Source organism: Sander lucioperca, chromosome 21 (assembly GCF_008315115.2).
Source record: "Sander lucioperca isolate FBNREF2018 chromosome 21, SLUC_FBN_1.2, whole genome shotgun sequence".
Taxonomy (NCBI): Eukaryota; Metazoa; Chordata; class Actinopteri; order Perciformes; family Percidae; genus Sander; species Sander lucioperca.
This window is the reverse complement of record NC_050193.1, coordinates 7,135,368-7,155,568: the sequence shown is the minus strand read 5'-3', so window position 1 is coordinate 7,155,568 and position 20,201 is coordinate 7,135,368. Positions and strand designations below refer to the sequence as shown.

General features: G+C 42.6%; 1 protein-coding gene across 4 annotated transcripts in view; it reads right to left on the bottom strand.

Moving 5' to 3' along the window:
• adgrl1a (adhesion G protein-coupled receptor L1a) overlaps positions 1-20,201 on the bottom strand; it is a 102,034-nt gene that overhangs the window by 46,985 nt on the left and 34,848 nt on the right. For 3 of the 4 annotated variants that reach the window (XM_035997092.1, XM_035997091.1, XM_035997093.1), the window contains one exon: positions 7,848-7,971. In XM_035997092.1, the coding sequence (XP_035852985.1) occupies positions 7,848-7,917 (70 nt within the window). In that variant the 5' untranslated portion in view covers positions 7,918-7,971. Of the gene's footprint in view, positions 1-7,847; positions 7,972-20,201 lie in introns of those variants that run through there. The other variant, XM_031312489.2, reaches the window with a different exon arrangement.

Below are 20,201 nucleotides of genomic sequence, written 5' to 3'. Positions count from 1 at the left end.
CTGTCACATCCAGGCAGCATTAAAGCTGAGGAGTTGTGACAAAGTGACATCCTGAGACAAACCTAAAGGCCTAACATGAGGGTACAGTGGGTGGGGGCTGTTTGAGCCTGTGGGGTAGTGTGTGTGGATGGAAGGTGGTAACACTGGCCTAAAAGCTGGGATGCTATCTTACTTCCTCTGACTCCTCCGCCTGTCTCCTACAGGCGAAGGAGACAGAGGAGATGAGGAGCGACTGTATGGGGAGTCACCGGTAGTGCTATAAGGTCAGAACACAAAGCAGCGCCAAAATGACACACATTCACTGTGATGGAGCCGAGTAAAGCCAACACACAGGGAAGGAGAAATGGAACGGCAGAGCAAATTAGACAGGGTAACAATAGAAAAAGATAGAAACCATCAACCTAGATGCTGGCAGAAGATGAACATGACGACCGTTCTTTGCAGAGGCACAAGGTCACTGACATAAGAGGAGTGAGGCAGAAAGATTTGTAGGAGAGAGGACCTCCTATTGTTCTGATCCACTTAGCATAGACAGTTCAGCAGTCCAGTCCTCTAACTGAACTGAATTACAGTACAGCCCATAACATTACATCATTCATAAGAGAATTTAACGTGGCCCCGTTGGAAATGGGATACACACACCCTAATGCAACTCATACTCATGCATTTGCAATGATGCAGGCAAACACACACAAGCCCTAAACCCCATCCACCCTCAACCTCAAGAACTCTGTGTGTGTGTGTGTGTGTGTGTGTGTGTGTGTGTGTGTGTGTGTGTGTGTGTGTGTGTGTGTTGACAAACTTTGCTGTCGGGGGAACTAGCAGACATAGCAGAGAGATTAAGACAAGCGGTTAAAAAGCCACTGAGACAGAGCAACACACACACAAACTTGAGGAAGGTGGCGAGACGGGACGTGCTCATACTGTCAAACCACTTCATTGCTGGCCCTGGCGCCTAATTATGCAATAAAAGCGCCTCAGCGGGGGGAAACAGCATAGCCCGAAATAAAAATCAGCCTGCCTAAAAAGTAGGAGATTCACCCGGTGTAAAATATTCCCCCTCATCTCCCCTGGGATGGGAGCTGTGCTACAGGCCCAACACAACTCCATTCTGTTCTCTGTTCCCAGCACATATCACAAGAGGCAGGACAGCAGACAGTGAGTCAGACCTAGATTCATATAAACATTGTGGTTGAGTAAAACTGCAGGTGATGCAGGGAAACAGCCACAGGGATGTAGGGAGAATAGAGCAGAGAGAGAAAAGTTAGGAAGGTGGTGAGAGACTGGAGAGAAGAAAGTGATATGAAAAAGGAGGGCGTGCGAGAAATAAAGTGTGAAGGAGAGTGGGGGCTGAGCTGAGCGAGTACCATGCAAGGCCTGCTGTCAGAAAGATGTGTGTGTGCATTTAGAAGAGTTGCAAGTCGCATCCAGAGACCAGTTAGGAAAGATAAGTGTCAAAGCCCATCCCTGCCGCTGCATTAGACGCTTAATTAACCTCCTTTTACGCAAAGCCAAAGGCTTGGACGTGTTGACAGAGTGTGTGTCTGTGTGATTTTTTTTCTGTGCAAGTTTATTAGCTGATCGATCTGTTTGTAAGTAGGTATCTACTGTGTGCAGCATTTCGGGTGCACGGGTACCTTGAATTTTTAAATCTGTGAATTAAAAATGCATTTCAAACTACTGAATCTCTCCTATCCTTGTATGCTATCTTGTTCACCTGCAGTGTACATGCAAATACTACATGTTTCCTCCTCTGTTTTTTCTTTTTCACCTCAGCATCATCCCTCGATCCCTCATCCAATTTCATTCACCCGGAAACTCTCTCATTCACCCTCCCCACCCGTCTTCTTCGCCCTCCCCTCATTCTCTCCATGTCTCCATTCCTCCCTCTTGTCCTGACCCTTCACCTCCAGTTTTCCCCTCTTTCCTTCCCATCATTTTCTCCTCCTTCACCCCCTCTCACAGTTTTATCAGCCTCTCCACTCATCCATCCCTCCTCCTGCGTTTCTTTCTCTTCCCCTCTGTACACTCCATGCTCCTTGGCTGCCAGCCGTAAGCTGCTGCTGGTAATTATCAATCTGCAGTCCCAAAACACACAAGAAGCAAATGCAAACATTCTCGAGCCCATGACATGCTTTAACACACGCATGCACATGCGCGCACACACACACACACACACACACACACACACACACACACACACACACACACACACAGTCCTTCATGGCTACAAAGCCTCAAAGTTACACAGCTAGGCCCTGAGAGAAAAGAGGCAGCTATCACACGACTGCACAAACAGGAACACAGTCCCCAATCCTTTATGTAGGAGCTTGTTTGCGGTACACAAATCAATGTACACATACTAACATACCCTGACGCACACAACTACAAGCAAACACAAACACACAAACAAAATGGGCACACACACACATGCACAAATACACGTACACTAACACTGTGAACGAATGAATAAACAGAAAAGCACAGCCCGTATACAGGCGCAGACACATGAGAGCAGTGTGCGTCATCTTCAAAGGCAGGTTTAAAAGAACACACCGCCACTCCGCACTGGCCTCTCCCTCCTTCTCCTGCCCACCCCCGACTACCAATATATGTTCAAAGGCCATCCATTAACCTTTCACTCACACAGGCCTCTCTGTGATCTACTGCTCTCAGCCAAGGGCTTTGAAGAGCAAAGCAACCCACCAGCACCGGGGAGGGAGCAGAGGAGGTAGCAAATGAGAGTAAGACAGAAAGAGGCAAAAGAGAGTGAACAGAAAAGAAAAGGAGGGAAACAACTAGAGATGTGCCCTGTTAACAGATGGTAGACAGAGGGTAAGGAAAGGAAAAAAGAGCCTGGGGGGTGATAACTGAGGAGGAAGGCTGGATAGACGTGGTGTAAGGCGATGGGCAGAAGAGGAACGAGGTAAAAGAGAAGGTGGAGAGGCTGGAAGAAAGAGAGAAGGAAAATGATAGCAGTAGAGGGAATAGGAAGGCTAGCAAAAAGACGGGAGTTTAGGGGAAGGAGATCACGACGCAGGAAGAGAGGGAGAAATATCTGAGGTGTTAGGGGAGAGAAAGCAGAGAGACTGCAGGGAAATGAGCGGCGAGTGTTAGGAGTGAGAGAAGTGAAAAAAACAGACTGTTCCTAGTAAAATTAGGAGGCAACAAAAGCCTGAAAACACACACAAGAGGCGAAGCGAGAGAAACTGGAAAAAAGGCTTTATAGCAGTTCTTTATTGTAAAATCCAGATGATACGCAGCAATATTTACAAGCTGCTAGATTGGCATTTAGTATCGCTGAAGGCTGTGGATTTCATATTTATGGCAAAAATATGAAAAACATGGTAAAACACAGGTGATTTTGAGACACATTGAGAGCATTTACTTGTCTCTATAAACACATACATACAGTAGCCAGTTCTGATGGACTCTGTCTATAAAACATAAAGCTACTGTATAAGAAACTTGAAAATGCAAGTTGTCTGTTCTGAATTTGAACCAACGTAAGTCATCTGTCTATCTATGATTCTGCAACTAAAACTTATGTCAAAGAAAAACGTGTCAACATGTGGTTGTACTGTTGTATCTAGTCAAAAAATATCTCTAAGGACACTTCCCAAATTAATTCAATGTATGATACATAAAATAAAGAATTCAGCACAACCTTAACAGCAGCAGGTGCAGAGTGTGACCCTCATTGACTTGTTGAATGTAATTGGTTATTTTAGTGTCACCTGATTCTGATCAGCCAGTACCTAGTCTTTTCATTTTATTTTATTTTATTTTTTTATATATCCTTCACGTTCCATTTCCGTGATTGCTCTGGTGCTGCAGGAAATTCCACCAAATGCATGTACTGTATTATCCGTTTCCTTCCGCTTTCTTTGTGTTGGAATTTGAAATTCGGTAGATTTATGAGGACTATTGTTGACTGCTCCTCAGATCTCTGCAAGGTAATTTGAGACAGCTAGTTAGGCTATCTGTCCAATCTGAGTTTTCTCTCGCACAACTATTTTGCAGCGGCGCTGTGCGGAGTTTAGCACCGCCCATGACGATTCTGATTGGTTTAAAGAAATGCCATTAAACCAGAGCGCGTTTTCCTCCCATCCCCAAACGCTTTGGAGGAGGGTCTGGCAAAGCGACACTAGCTAATACCATACACAACTTCAGTGCTCTGCCTGAAGTATGCTCAGTTCTTCAGACCTATCTGATAGGTACACAAGTGTAGAGCTTAGAGTTTACACAACACGCATTAAAGCAATATGCTGTTCAGCAAATTATAACAAGAAGCCAAGTGCACATAGCAAGGTTAGTGGCACTACTGCTTTATTGCCTCCTCTCGAGATATTATTGCTACAAGCCTGTCAGAGAATCAATTCTTATGAATTAGTGAGTAGGTTGCAGTTTTGAAATTATCATTTTAATATTATTGTATTGTGGGACTGAAAGTCTACACTCTCTCTGTGCAAAAATGTAATACTGGATGTGCTTTCAGATCAAGTATTTTGTTATGATCTTTACTAGGGTTGAGCAACACTATTGCCAAATTTACACTGCATGGATCGGCTAAACTCAACTCAACTATGGTACCAGGTGCTTCTCTCTATTTCATTTTCCACTCCGGATAGTTCCCCCTCAGTGTTGATGGGATTTTGATCTTATCGCCATAGCGATGCTGCATAAAACTGCTGGATTGTTTCATTGGCAACGATGTCTGCACGTCAATTGTAATACGTAGCGTACAGCGTAGTGTACGGCATAGTTTTGTGGCCTGCCTTTTTTATTTATTTAGGGTGAGTAAATAAAACTAATGAAGTAGCTTGGCTTTTTAAAATTGGCGGCTTTGTGCAGGATGTCCCATGTCACACTAGTGACTGTTCTCTTTGACCAATCTGTGGTCCGTACTGTTTTAACTCCACCTTCCAATATCGGTTCAGCTTGCTTGGAACCTCAACCGAGGTGGCAACAAAAAAAGTACCAGGTACCAGGTACTATCCACCACTTTTGCTAATGAAAAAAGCAAAAAAGGAGTCGAGTTGAGTTGAGCCATGCAGTACCATGCAGTGGAAATGCAGCATTAGACCGGAAATAACTGTCAGGTCAGTCATAAAAAAAGCATCTGGCTCGGAAAGGCATAGTGAATTCTTCATGTGGCCCTCCACGAAAAATAACTACCCACTTCTGCATTATAGAAAGCAAAATACTGCATTGAGATCAGTCCCCATTCAGACATTGTCACCATCCAGGGATAGTCGAGAGACTAAAGCACTTTGTTGAGAAGATGTGTAAAAACAGCTAGTCCCCCATCCTTAAATAACAACTACCATTCAGGGGGAAAGGCAGAGAAAAAAAGCCGGGGAGAGGAGGGGAAGACAGATAAAAATGTCTGCGTGTGCACTAAAGGACCAGGGGCCTTTCCACGCGACTGATCTGAGAGCAAAGGCTTAAATACAGGGGAGATGAGAACAGATTCCACCAGTCAGCTGGCGCTGGTGTCCTGATACACACTCATGCAAACACAAAAACGCACACAGACTCTTGCACTTACACATTACAGACTCATGGACATACACACACACATACCGTGTGTGTACATGCTTGCAAATTAACACATCTCACATGCATTACAGACTGAAAAGACACAGGTAACCTTATTATGGTCTGGCTTCCACCACTGGTGCACATCAAATGCCACACATACTCACATGCACACATCGATGCTTGCACCATGCTAAATGAAAGTTCTGTGTCAGGGCTTCATCATGTTCGGCGCAGCTGCCTGCAATGCCTTCCACATTAGGCAAGCCTAATGGGCTTTCAGAGCAACAACGCTGCATAGGAAGGGTTGTACAGTCTCGAACATTCTGTGGAATCAGCGGGACATTCAGTTTGTCAGGGTATTCATGTCCGTCTGTCATGGAGCCTGCCGGGCCAGGCAGGCGGAGGGGCTTGATATATGCCGCTAGGAAGTTGGAACATTACTTTATTTACCTAGGTTAGTATGAGCTTGCATTCACAGATGAAAATGTTGTTTTTATTTCACACAGCCACTGCATTTCAAAAATAAATGGAGAATTGCATAGTGAATTAACAAGGTAATAGGGCAGGTGAGTGAGGTTTTTGGGACAGAGCAGTGAAGAAGTATGTGTGCAAAGCATGCTGGTTAGGAACATTTGCATTAACGAGCTAGTAACAAATGTGTGAGTGTTAGGGGTAAATATTAGAATGTGCAGCCAAGAGTAGAGTGAGGTTAAGGCATGGCAGATTAGTTGGGACACCGAGGAGGAGCAGGGGTACACATTAGACTGTGAAGCCATGTGTGATGATCCTGCAGGTTTCCAACTGAGCTCTGATTAGCCTGAGAGTGATTTCAGCAATTCTCGTCACATCAAACCCTGCCCTCTTCCTTTAAATTCTCCCTCCCTTGCACTCTTTTTATATTCTCTCCTGCTCCTCTGGTCACACTACAGTAGAATAAAGAGAATACATCTCAGCCAAAATTCAGCTGCCAAAATTATGAGCACCAAAGAGGTGTGGGTGTGCATACGCATGTATCTACGTGCATGCCTTTGTGCCTGATTCGATTAGAAAAAGATTTTCCTAATTTCACCAAACCAAATGTTGCATATGTACGTTGGGGCTGAATACAGATAACAGTCTATTGATTATTAATGCATTATTAATACCCCCTAAGTGCCAGGTCACACAGATAGTTGAATTATTTCCACGCAAATGTGCACACCCACACATAAACACAAAGCAACACAGCGCCAGAGGCAAAATGTGCTCGGTGGAACAGAGCGTACGCTACTTAAATCCAATGTTACAAAAGCAGCCAAATTAAGACGGAAAAAAACACAGCACCTACTTAAATTAGATTTGCACCTGGCCAATCAGAGCTTACAGTACACAGTAGGAAAGCTAAAAACCAATGCCTAAAGGCATACACAATCACATTTTAATTTTAACCTCCTTCCCTCAGTTTTTTCGTCTCCTCCTGCTTCATCACTAGCCCCGCCCTGTGGCGACAGTGTCTCTACCTAATGCTCCTCCCCCTGCTCATCCTAGCTGTCCATCACCCAGCGGCTCGTTGGCACAGAGCTGACTGAGAGCATACAGCAGATGGTGTGCTGCTGTCTGTGTGGCAGGCCACTAGCAGGACACCCAGCAGCCCCTCCTTTCCCTCTTTGGCCCTCCTTCTCTCCCTGCAATCCCTGCTCTATCACACACACACACACACACACACCACACCATACCACACACCACACACCCTCCAGCATCACTTCAGCCCAACCAGGTCACCTGCTGCTAGACATACAACAGCTACCACACACACAAACACACACTAACAGAAAATGAAATATCTCATGGTACATGGCACATTCAAAGAGGTCACACATATGGCACCATTACATGCACGGATTCCCCCTTATATTCTTGCCACGCTTCAACTAACATCGAGATGACACGAAATGTTATTGACACTTACACATACACTCTCTACCTTGCTCACAATCTCTCTCCGTCTCCTGTAGACAGTTTGGTTAATCAAGTGCAGCGTTTCTAGCCCGGTCAGCAAGTCAATATACTTACAACCTCCATCACGTAGCTGACGTATAAATATTACACCCTCATTTGCAATAACCTGGTCAGGCCAGTTACAGCCAGCCAACCCAACAGTAGCTAATGTGCTTATTAAAAGCTGGCTTAGTTAAGCAATACAACATTATACCTATTGTTTAATAAACAGTGTACATACAGTATGAATGCATGAGTTTAGTTATTTGTAATGTAATGTGACAAAATTAAAAAATACCACAACATTTGTAATATTTATTACACACCTGGTGAGGATGGAGCAATGTTGCTGAAAGCAACAGCACAGGTGAAGATGATCCAGACTGCTAGAGCCATATTGGAGGCTGACCAGGGGTCAGGGCAAGGGGTGGTGCTAATGCGTAGGTGAACCTGCAGAAAAAGAGAGATAGAAATATCAGAGAGGTTAGTGCCTCATAAACAGATATACGTGCCTCATAAACAGTTGTATGTAACTGTATGTCCATAAAAAGGAATTATTCTACTGTACTGTTTTGCATTATTACTCCTCTCAGTATAGCAGAGGCTCCCCCTGTGGTGGTCAGGTATAATGATCAGACAGGGAGATGTGAGGCCATTTTGTGCAGGATGGCATGGCAACAGCTGTTACCACTACCAGCTCATCACTCCAGTGTTTGAACGCTTGATTGAATCAGACATGCTACATATGTTTTGGGGCTGTTAATGGGGCTGTATTCAACATGTGAAAAATAGATGTTTTCAATGCGTGTGTGTGTGTGTGTGTGTGTGTGTGTGTGTGTGTGTGTGTGTGTGTGTGTGTGTGTGTGCATACGGGTATGCACACAAAGCAAGACGGTGAAAAGCAGTGACTCAGTCAGCAGTGCCGTAGGGCTCATACATCTCATTTCCTAATGAAATAAATCATAATCTGGAACTTTAGCTCTGATTTTTTGACAGTAGAAACTGCTCTGCCCCTGCAGGGGCTGGAAGACAGAAAACAGTAGAGACGGTATTGTTAGAGCTAATACTCCTCCTGCTGAGCTTGCTGATGAAACAGACAGATTGGACTGCATCTGTCTGTATCTGTGTGTTTGTGGGTGCAATTTCTTTTTTGGAAGGGGGTTTAGAGGATTTTCTTTGATCTCGCCAACCCTCTATATCTTTAATTTTATTGATCCTAACAACTTATACTGTAGGAGGTCATAATATAATAGATTAAGCATGCATACACTCTCTTTCTCACACACACACACACACACACACACACACAGGTTTGTGGCACTATCTTTGTGGGAACCCGTCATTGACATAATGCATTCCCTAGCCCCTTACTCTAACCTTAACCATCACAACTAAATGCCTAACCTTTTCCCTTAACCTAATTCTATCCCCAATCCTACAACCAAGTCTTAACCCTCAAACAGCCCTTTAAACTTGTGGGGTCCAGCATTTTGGCCCCACAAAGCTGTCAGGACCCCACAAGTATACTGGACTCCCTGTTTTTGGACCCCACGAATATAGTTAAACAAGCCCACACACACACACACACACACACACACACACACACACACACACACACACACACACACACACAAATGATGCACATTTGTTTCATCCATAAAGACTGGTAAGGTTTACAGATACTGGATAAAGCACAGATCATTTAAATCTTACTCTGAAAATATTTAAAGGAAAATTCTAAGTAAATATTGGGGACAATAAGTAGTAAAATAACACTAATATTAATCTAAACTTTACCTCAAGACATACATTACAGTTTTTTACAATCACTTTGGCACTAATTTCAGAACCTTGACGTCATTTTTCAAAACTCTAACACTTTTTTCAGTTGCTTGAATACAATACACATAAACCAAAAATCATTTGTTCATTTAACAAAGATCACCTGTTCAATATGACACAACTTAACATCAAAGTACTACTATTTCAAAAAGCTATTCACACATTACATTTCAGATGATTGTCTATTTATTTCATTACAATGATCTAACTATCAATCGATACAACTAAAATGATAAGTAACTGTTGCATTACTCTTAAAGCAGCCATATTATGCTCATTTTCAGGTTCATAATTGTATTTTAAGGTTGTACCAGAATAGGTTTACATGGTTTAATTTTCAAAAAACACCATATTTTTGTTGTACTGCACCGCTCTCTCTCACTGCTGCAGATCCTCTTTTCACCTGGTCTCTGTTTTAGCTACAGAGTGAGACCTCTTTTCTTCTTCTTCTTCTGTACTATCTTTGATTGCACTTGCACATGTGCAGTAGCTCAGATGTAGATCATGTCAGCTAGCTAGCTCCATAGACAGTAAAAGAAAGGCTGTTTCTACAACTTCGGTCAGTTACAAGGCAGGATTAGCTGGGGGACTTCTAAATGAGGGCGCACATGTAAGTAGTTCTTTTGTAGATTATGGTGTACTTGTGTGTGTTGTAGCAGTGCTTTGCTATTGAGAACGAGGTAGCATGCTAGCGTTAGCATTAGCGTTAGCATGCTAACGCTAACGCTACGAGCTAATGGTTGCGGTTAGCCTGCTCGTTTTGGCTTGTGACGTCACAAGCCATGCCGATTTTGAACAGCTCACCCAGAGACTGAAGGCAGGACACATTCAGAAACCGTATCTCACTCTAAACAGCATGGATGGATTTTTTTCAAAGTTTGTATGTGTGTGGAAGCACCAGAGACACAACATAACACCCCAAATCCCAGAAAAAGTGATTTTTTCATAATATGGGCACTTTAATGCATAGTTGTATGGAAACAAACAAACAATATTCCATGTTTAGATCATGAAAGTTTCAAGATAACGAGATTCATTGTCACCAATTAGTGTGGAGCATGAACCACTACATTATCTATGGATGTAATATTCATCATAATTCTTTACTGTAATGTACTACTGTTTATCAGACACTGTTTCTATGGTCCCATGTACCACCTTTGAGACTATTTACAGTATTGACAGTACTGCACTGTATGCATGCAGGCCCTTGGAATTGCTTGTCCAATTCTGCCAACTCGTTACTGATGATTGAGATATATACTTTATATATATATATATATACTTTATACTTTATATATATATATATATATATATATACTGTATATATACATATACATATATACTCGTACCACATTGTTCACCATGCCCGAAGGTTTTTTCCAAGATGTTTGGCTAATTGCAATGTAGATGAGAACCTGCGGCCAAATCCACAAGACAGAGTTGATGAATATGTAGAAGTACAGTAATCACTTCTTTGTTTTGCTTTTTACAGTACAAGCAAGTTGAGGAACACTGCATTTGATGTTTTACAGTACTGTCTTTTCTTTTCTATTTTGTAGCTAATTATTTTGCTTTGATTCAAATAAACCTATGTTGTGATCGTACTGTATTGTTTTTCATCAATACATTTCAGGTTTTGTTCAATGATTCCACTGTCTGTAGTATTCTCTCTACTACTGCAGTACTTTTACAGGGATGTATTTACATCTAGTACCATAATGAAACATGTATCACCTATTGTGTACTACAATATTTAATGATTGTATAAACGATGACCCAGTGAAACTATGGGTAGCTTGTGTGTGGGTGATCTAAAGTAACGTTTCAATGGTATTTCACAATAAATTAGTTTTTTGAACCAATGATTGTGCAAGTGCAAGATTTATTTAAAGATATGAATGCACAATGCAATGTTTTGAACATTGGACAGCCTGTGTTACAAGTGATGATCGTTTTGAGTTTTGTGTCTAGAGTTTTGAAAAATGACGCCAAGGTTCTGAAATTAGTAGCAAAGTGATTGTAAAAAACTGTAAGTTAGACACTTGGAATTATAAAAAGTGACAAAAAGTCCCTGCATTTTTGTAATCTTTTGTGTTTGCTCAACAGCACACACATCAACATGCAGGCATGGCCAAGCTCTCTTCTCCTGGCAGCCAATATGGCAGGTAGTGAGTGACTGGGTGGCTTCACCCCCTCTCTTCATCATCACTGATTTGGCTTCCCCTCCACCTCTCCAGCCCCTCCTCTTCCTGACCTTCTCTGATATTTACCCTCCTCCCCAGTGGCAACGCCCGGCCCGCAGCCACCGGACCTGCCAGGGTGTCGCTGTGTGGATTAGTATGTTGGATGTCGTAGAGTGAGAGAGAAGGGGAGGGCAAACAGCACACACACAACCTCTGCACTAGTGCAGACTGTGCCTTATTTTGAGTTTGTTTGCGACCACTCTCTATGACCAGAAGCTGAGAGAAAAGGACACGCTCAGAGGGAGGGCAGGAGAGACAAAGAAAGAATAGAAAAGCAGTAAACAAATAGCGATAGACATGTGATGTGGTACTGTAGAAGTCTTGGAGGTACCACTCTCCCTTACAGCCTTTCTTCCCCCACCCCCAATCTGACTGTAATATTAATGGTCAAAAACTGATCCCCTCCTGTGCAGTGACAGGCCGTCGTTTTTTTTTCTCCAACTTTGGTGGTTTTAATAAGAAAAATCTGTCTTTCCGCTTGTTTCTTTTGACTGTGCTTGTCTGTACATTTCAACAAAAGCTCTCCTGTGGTCTCAGAAGATGAGGTGGGCCAGATAAAGAGAACAGGTAGGGAGGGAGGGCAGGTTGGGGATTGAGGGAGGGTGGGAGAGAAAAGTGCACGGTGGATAAATTGATTTTATTTTGTGATAAAAAGAAAGCTAGCATTACACACCATTCTGTTTCAATGTGGTAGGAAGGGAGAACAGAAGGAATAGAGAAAAGAAGGATATAGTGTTAGCCAAAATGAAGGAAAAGATGAAACAAAGGAGTTACAGAACAAAGGAACAAAAAGGAAGAGAAACTGCTGAAAATAGCTAAGTAAGAACAGCAAAGGAGTAGTAACAAATGCCAAAGGAGAATGCATTTCTTTTGCCAGTGTCTATGAGTCAGTGTGCCTCTGGGTGGAGGCAGGTTAGGAGTTTGTGGAGGGTGTGAGATGGGTGTCTTCACCCTCTGTGCTCTCCCTACATGGAGGATGTTATGTGCCCGAGGCCAGAGGCTGACCTTTTGCACTGATCACATCCACCATTATTATCATCACTGTTTCTCTTCTAATAGAGCGGAACATCATAGCCCTATGAGACCAGAGCCCACAAAATAAGAGAATGGACAGCAATTTCCCTGCGCTGGTGGAAAGGTGAGGAAGGCGAGTAAAAGAGAAAGTGGGAGGCAGGGCAAATGACAGTCAGTTGTATCAACAGAAAGACATGCGGGATTGCGGGTGTCTAAACAATGCGTTGGTGGAGTTACACTTAAGTGCACAGCTTGGTCATCTTGTTTGGGATGCTACCCTCTGTTTCATCAGCTTTTAATTTACAGGCTGCCTTGATCCAAAGCAAATAACCTCATTATCCACTTCTATTGGATCATTACGATAATCACCATGATCATTAGGATCCGTTTGCTTTAGCAGACTTGCTCATCGAGAACAGGGTGTCACAAGTCACAAGGGGTACTGGTAAAGGCTGTGTGTGTCTGTCACGAAAACCATTCATGTTTACCCCATCACGCAAATCATTTCTGTAAAGAAGAAAGAGGCATTTAGAAAGATTACCCAACCAGAATCAAAAGGAGGGAGAACAAAGAGTCTACGTAGACAGTTTTTGCTGCAAATTAGAAACGCTGGTGCAACTCTCTGCTTTAGGCTGTCCCCCTCCCCCCTCAACCGAGGGGGTTCTAATCTCAAGGTGGAAGAGACAAGTATGATAAGTGTGAGTCGACTCGGTGCATCTGTGACTGGGCAGCCTGTGGTCAGAAGGCTATAGATCCACAACGCTAATTGGACTAAGACTGCAGCTTTAAAAGTAAATATTCTACTGAGAGCCTGCAAAAGATGCTTGCGCACAAAGTTCTTAATTAGCATTTCAATATATTTGATGATGAGGTATGTTGTATATACAAGTGAAAATCATGCAGGGCAATGGGAAGCAAAGTGGGGTGCAGGAAAATGCAAACACACAAATGTATTTGGATAGGAAAACACTCATGATTGATTAAAAAATTTGACATAACTTCTGACGGTCTGTTGCTTCATGCAAAGAAAAGTCTTTGCATCCTAAGATGAAGCACCAGCATTTCCCATGCTATTAAGACTGATGTTTATGCCTCAGATGCTTCAACAACAAATAGTTGGTTCAGTGGCAAAGCTCCCGCTATGAAGGAAATGATTGCCTCCTAGCAACCGACACAGTCGAGCGTGCAAAACTGAATGGCAATCACATCTCACTTACAAATCAGAAAGTGATGCAAACTGCTGCATTAAATATTTGTAATCAAGTAAAAATTCAGTTCAAATACATTTCCAACATCCACTTAAATTGGAATAAATCGAAAACAAGTACTTTTTTTACAAGTACTGTTGGGATTTGGGCCTGAGACAGGCACTTTATTTCAGAGGAAAGTATCACTACACTCAGTGAAGGCTAGCCATGTAGTATTAGGGTTTGATGAGACTGCAGAGAACGACAAAAACGTATGCTTCGCCTGGGGTCCTCTAAGTAATTCTCCCTCTGACTCATCGGTGCTGAAGCTTTGTCACACTCGATACTCTTTTGTACTCTGTTGAGTTAGGCAAGAGGGAGCAATACAAGGAAGTGTAACAATAAATGGGGATGAGATAAAATTCATTAATTACTTCTTCACCTCCATAAGACTAATCACTCGCCAAAGTGAATATAATTATCCTACTTTTCCTTTCGAAACGTAACAGACATACCATGAAATATCATTACCATCACCATCTGTGATCGAGCTTTGCTGAGTGGGAGGCTGTGTTTTTACTGTCAAACCTGCCTTCCACGATGCTGAGGTATGATAGTCGAATTTAATCCAATGATTATTCAAATTAACGAAAGTGATGATTTGGACACACTTCCACTTGCAGTGTGTGTGTGTGTGTGTCTCAAAAGCCCCTATTAACAGTGTGCATGGAATCAGATAACTCTAATTATGAGAAAGAGTTTGCTTCAATCACTGTACTGTTAAAAAAACAAAGGTGACCAAGCCTTTTCAGTGGCTGCTCCAAACCTCTGGAATAGTTTACCTATTCATGTAAGAACAGCTCGTACCATTGAAACGTTCAAGTCCTTGCTTAAGACCCATTACTATGCATTGGCTTTCAATTCAAGTTGAGCTTTGATATCTTGACCTTTTTCTACTGTTGGTTATTTTGTATTGTATACTGTGCATTGTTTGTGTACATTATCTCTGTGATTTTTGGAGCTTGTTAAGCACTTTGGTCAACTATAGTTGTTTTTAAACGTGCTATATAAATAAAATTGAACTGAACTGAACTGAACTGAAAGTGACATCAAGGGTAACGGCTAGCACAATCTGACACCACTATCTATTACATTTAAACAGGAATATTCCTTTTAGTATTAGATGTCCTAAAATCTTAACTGAAGAAATAATACCATTCTCTACAAATTGTACAATCCCACCTCTGTACACAACAGATGCCAAAACAAGATCAAATCAATGTCACTGCAAAAAAAAAATTATACCAGCTTGTATAAAGCGCCATCCTCCCACCCCCTTCATTGTTATCTTCCAGTTGGGCCTATCGCTAATCTCCCTAATCCTTTTTGGTGAGGCTATCACTAGCAAAGACAACATAATAGCATTAGCTATTATTCCCTCACAACAACCTGATTCTATTACATTTGCATTGATGCCTAACAGCCCACACGGTCTGGGTCATAGTGAGAACTGTGATGTTAACACTAGAGCATTCATTCAGGATGGATAATGTTGTTAAGATAGCAGCAACTACACAAGCACATTCAGGTCAGCTCATCCCAACACTTCTCCATTTACTGGGGTAGGTCAGTTAAGGCCGGAGCTGTGGTGTGGTAGTATCTCGCTGGCTGCAGCAGCAGGGCTGTTTATATAATGACACCATTGTGCCGGCTGTGTGCAGATGGAACATCAGAGCTCTTGTAATGGCCTGTGTATTAGGGCCAATGTGTTTGATTACTGACTCAGGGAGAGCGGGGATAGGCTGTGTAGTCAACAGGGAATAAGGCTCCTTCCAAAACAGCAACCCAGGAAAAAAAAGACCTATTTGAAGAAACAGAAGGAAAGTGGGAAGAGACAAAAAAACAGGGAGATACTTTAATGGAAGTGTGCTTTAAGGGAATGCAAATGAGACAAGGGAATCTGCAGAGCTGCAGAACACAGCGGAGGGATATCAAACAGGGCTACTGTGGCTGTCAAAGACATAAAGGCAAAGGGAAGGGGGGAGAAAGAGGGAGCCCCTCTCACTTTATTCAATAGACACCCCTGTACCACTTTTTCCTGCTTCAGCATCTGCCCTCGGCTGCAGCTCTCCACAAAGCCCAACCTACACACCTCCTCATCTCTAGAGTCTACACTTTAACCAGTATGCTTCTGAAACAGTAGTAGTTCTAAAAAAAAAAAAAAAAAGCTTATAAAGCAGCTAGTAAGAGTACAATATTTCTGAGTGACAGTTGTAAATGCTAATCAGAGTGCAGAAGTATCTGAAAGGGGTTGACTGTGTGTGTGTTAACAGGGCTTCATCTGTGAATGAGTGATAGAGATAGTCTGCCCCAAGCCAGCCAGCCAACAAGTCAGTTTGTTTGTCAGCAATGACACAACGCAGGAGAGAGAACGTGCTCCCCAGCCTGGTCTTCAGTGTCTCCAGTGTGGCCTGTGATTTATAGCGGCGGCGGAGAGCTTGTCACTGTTTATTATTACTGATGCAACAGGAGGCAATGCCACCACCCATCAATGCTTGCCCTGTGATGTCCGCCACAGCTGCCAGAGGAAGTGACCTCAGCACCCACCTGTCTTCTAACACAAACACTGGCTGCTGCCCTGCTCTAATGGGCTCTAATATCTTACAGGGATGGAACCTCTGACCCAATTTGTCAGCCATCTCTTAACCAATCACCAACCAGTGGAAAGATAATACATCAATTCAGTCTGAAAATTGCAATTTGGCCATGACAAAGGTGAGATGTCAATTTTTGTCAATGGTTAAGAAATCTATTTTTAACATCTAGAAGATGCAGAAAGTTGAGCAGCACAATTAGTGCCACATCTGTCTGCACTGAGAAATAACTTCATCTTGTTTCTGGCTTTTGACTTTTTCCTCTCACACTTTCTCCTCCATTTCTTTTCCCTTGCGTCCCAACCTCCCAGTCAAATTAGATATACTCCATATCAGTCAACCTGCGCTGTCAACTTTGTCAGCATGAGTTGCGTCGCAAATCAATAGGAGGAAATGAATAATTCACTGTGACCATTAAGTCTACACAACAAGAGTGATAACTGCCGGCCCTGACATTAATCTTATGAGCCACCAACAATGGATTATGATATAACATGATAATGTAATGAAATTGTACTCTCTGGTGAATCTTGCTCCCTCCCGCCCTTTGCATTGAGCTGTTACCAGATGTCACTTGGCTGTGACTGGCAGGCTGCCACCCCAAGTGCCTGTGCACCGCCAGCCCCGGCTAGATCCATCTTCATTAAGGACAGAAGCACTGTGAGTTGTGTGTGTGTTATTATCAGTGTCTATTAATCTGAAAGCTCCATCAGGGCAAGCCCCGCCTCACTGTTGCGCTATGGTACATCATAGCCAAACATACGCTACGATCAAACACAATACAGATGAACACCACACAGACAAACACATGAAACCTTTGCATACATCCACACGCACACAAACACAAACCTTTTACACTCCCGCCCATCCACAGCTCTCTCTAATAACAACCAAAGGAAAAGACTTAAACAATGTGCAGATAATGCATGCTCACTCCTAATTGGGGATAATAGACAATAATTATGTGTGGAAAAAACTCATTCGTAATTGTTTAGCTACTATAGTCACTCACTCAAGGCAAACTGTAGACACCCACTCCTACAGGAAGTGTTGATATCAGTGTATGGTAACATGCACATGATCATGTCTTGAAGCAGGCACATACATGTTCACCAACATGCACACACTCACACATGTATGCACACAGAAGAGCCCATCGGGGCGCCACATGTGATGTTGACCCAGTTTAGATCTGTGGCACAAAGTAGAGCAGGGATTCAGAACAAAAAGAGACAGTGACATTTAAAAATAGGTTGACATTCTTTTCATCTTATTGCTGAGACCCATACAATGAAAGTATCCATCTTTTGTGTCAGTGGCACCATCAACTAATTATTCTGTCACATCTTCAACTTGCCACTTTAGAAATCCACTCTCTAAACAGGTGAAGGTTTGGTTTCAGTGAAGCTAGTTTGGCTCAAGTCCGACAGACTAAAAACCAAACTAAGACGTATATTCTTCAGGTTAGGACAGTTCAAACAAATTGATGGTTCTTTGCTTCATTGTTGCTGACAATAACTACTTTTATCTAACTATTTGTATCTAATTAAAGGTGAAGTGTATGAGGCGATGTAATCGTGAGGTGAGCCGAGTAGTTGCAACGTCTGAGTGTAATGTACTCATATTGTGTTTTGTATCTAACTCGCCCAAATGAATTGTTTCTTCCTCTTTACTTAATAAAAAGTTTTAACATAATTCATCCCTTTCAATGCATTTGGTTTAAAAAGTGTGCCGCAGGCTGCTTGTTGAACATGAATCTGACATTGTTATTGTGCTGTGGTGCGTTCAGGGTTTGTAAGAACGTTCAGGTTCCGAGTCTTGGCAGACAGCGGATGAGGAGCAGCCTTTTTATTGGTAAAAACAAAAGTCTATATCCTTTTGACAATGTCAATATTTGATTAATTTTTTGTTTGTTTTCAGGATTTGGATTTCTGACAAGATAGATTAAGAGCTGCTGTTTATTAGCAATACTCGGACTAATGTCAGAGAGTCACACTAGCATGTAAATGGTCCACACAGGCACAGAGCAGTTTGCATTATGACCAGCTCAGCGTATCTTTCTGGCCTGTAATGTGAGCGCACATTAATTAAATCTCAGATAAGTGTATCTGGATTTCTATCAACCCAGTGCATTATCTCATTGTGAAAGCTGGGCATTTACAATTTAGGGAAACTCAATTCACAAAAAGCAATTCAAACAAACTAACTTTAGGTGAATTTTCACACAGCGAGTAGGACCAAATGCACATGTCGGAGTGATGTGCAACACTGTGTGTGTGTGTGTGTGTGTGTGTGTGTGTGTGTGTGTGATGTATCTAATTTGATAGTAGTGACCCCAATCTGCCTGCCAAGGTTATGCAGCTTTAGCATGGGCAGAGTGGGCATCAGGAAATTCTGACACAGCAGGCCTGGCTGACATGCCCCAATTCTAAAACATGGCTGTCACTCACTTCCTCTCTTGCTTCGTCCCACTGTCTACCTTCATATCTACTCAGGAACAACAGGAGAAATAAAAGTGTATGTCCACGCAAACATAAGCATGCAGTGGTCTTATTCAGTTAAATCTCAACTTAATGCTGAAACCCCCTCATTTATGTATCTCTATCTGCTATTTAAAACAACTAAATCAGTGACAGATAAATTGATAGTGTGTGTATAAATAAGTCTGAACAGAAATGGAAAATATAAACCATTGACACTTTTATACTAGGTAAAATCAAGTCTCAAGCACAACAATAGTTGAATCATCACACAGCAGCCTTTGCATTAGTGTATTGCTCAGCTGTCTGGGAAACAGACATGTAAATGTTTGACACTAGCATGTACATTTGCTGGAAAAATAACATCTAGAAGCACACAGAGAGCCTCAAGCTACTTTGTTTGTAGCTACCATTGCTACTGAAATGATTGTATAATCTCTCCGTCTCTCTAGCTATTTTCTCTTTTTGAACAACACACGTAATCACACAAACACACAAGTGCATGCAAACATGCTGTGAGATCCTGGAGGAAGGATAGGCGATGGTGGTCTGATTATTAGAGAGGAACAGTGGGAGACACAGCCCAGAGCCCAGAGCTCAGGGCCTCAGTCAGTCAGGCTGTAACAGGTGCTGCTTTCCACTGCCTGCTTCTGTTAATTACCAACAGCACGATGCTGGAAACGCTATGCCGGGATCCACACCAGGTGAACACCCATTAGTGCATGGAGAGGATCCAGAGGGTCTGTGCCGACTGCCTCCCCCCACTACTACTCGTAGTCTACAAGTGTACACACAAAGAAAAAGCACACATCTATAACACTCCCATGCATTCAATGCACACGCACTTGTTTTTCAGTTGTGCGTGTTATGGTGTAATATTTACCCCTTGAGACATGTACACCCAGACAAACACCTTCAAATGCGCACACACACACACACACACACACACACACACACACACACAGGGCTCTGCTGCTACCCACACTTTCTTTTTCTTGCTTTTCAAATACTCGATTTTCCCTCCATCTCCTAGTACTGTTTGTACGAATCCACCTTAGCACCTCCCCCTCTACATACTGTATCTCTCTTCAGCCTCAGGTCTCTGCCTCTCCATACTCACCACCGCCCCTGTTTTGTACTCACATGCTCCCTCCATCCCTCTGCAGTTCTCATCCCATTTTCACATCTCATCATCAGATCCCAGTTTGCTTCATTCTCATCAATAATGGAAGAGTTTTTGACTTAGTGAAAATAAAT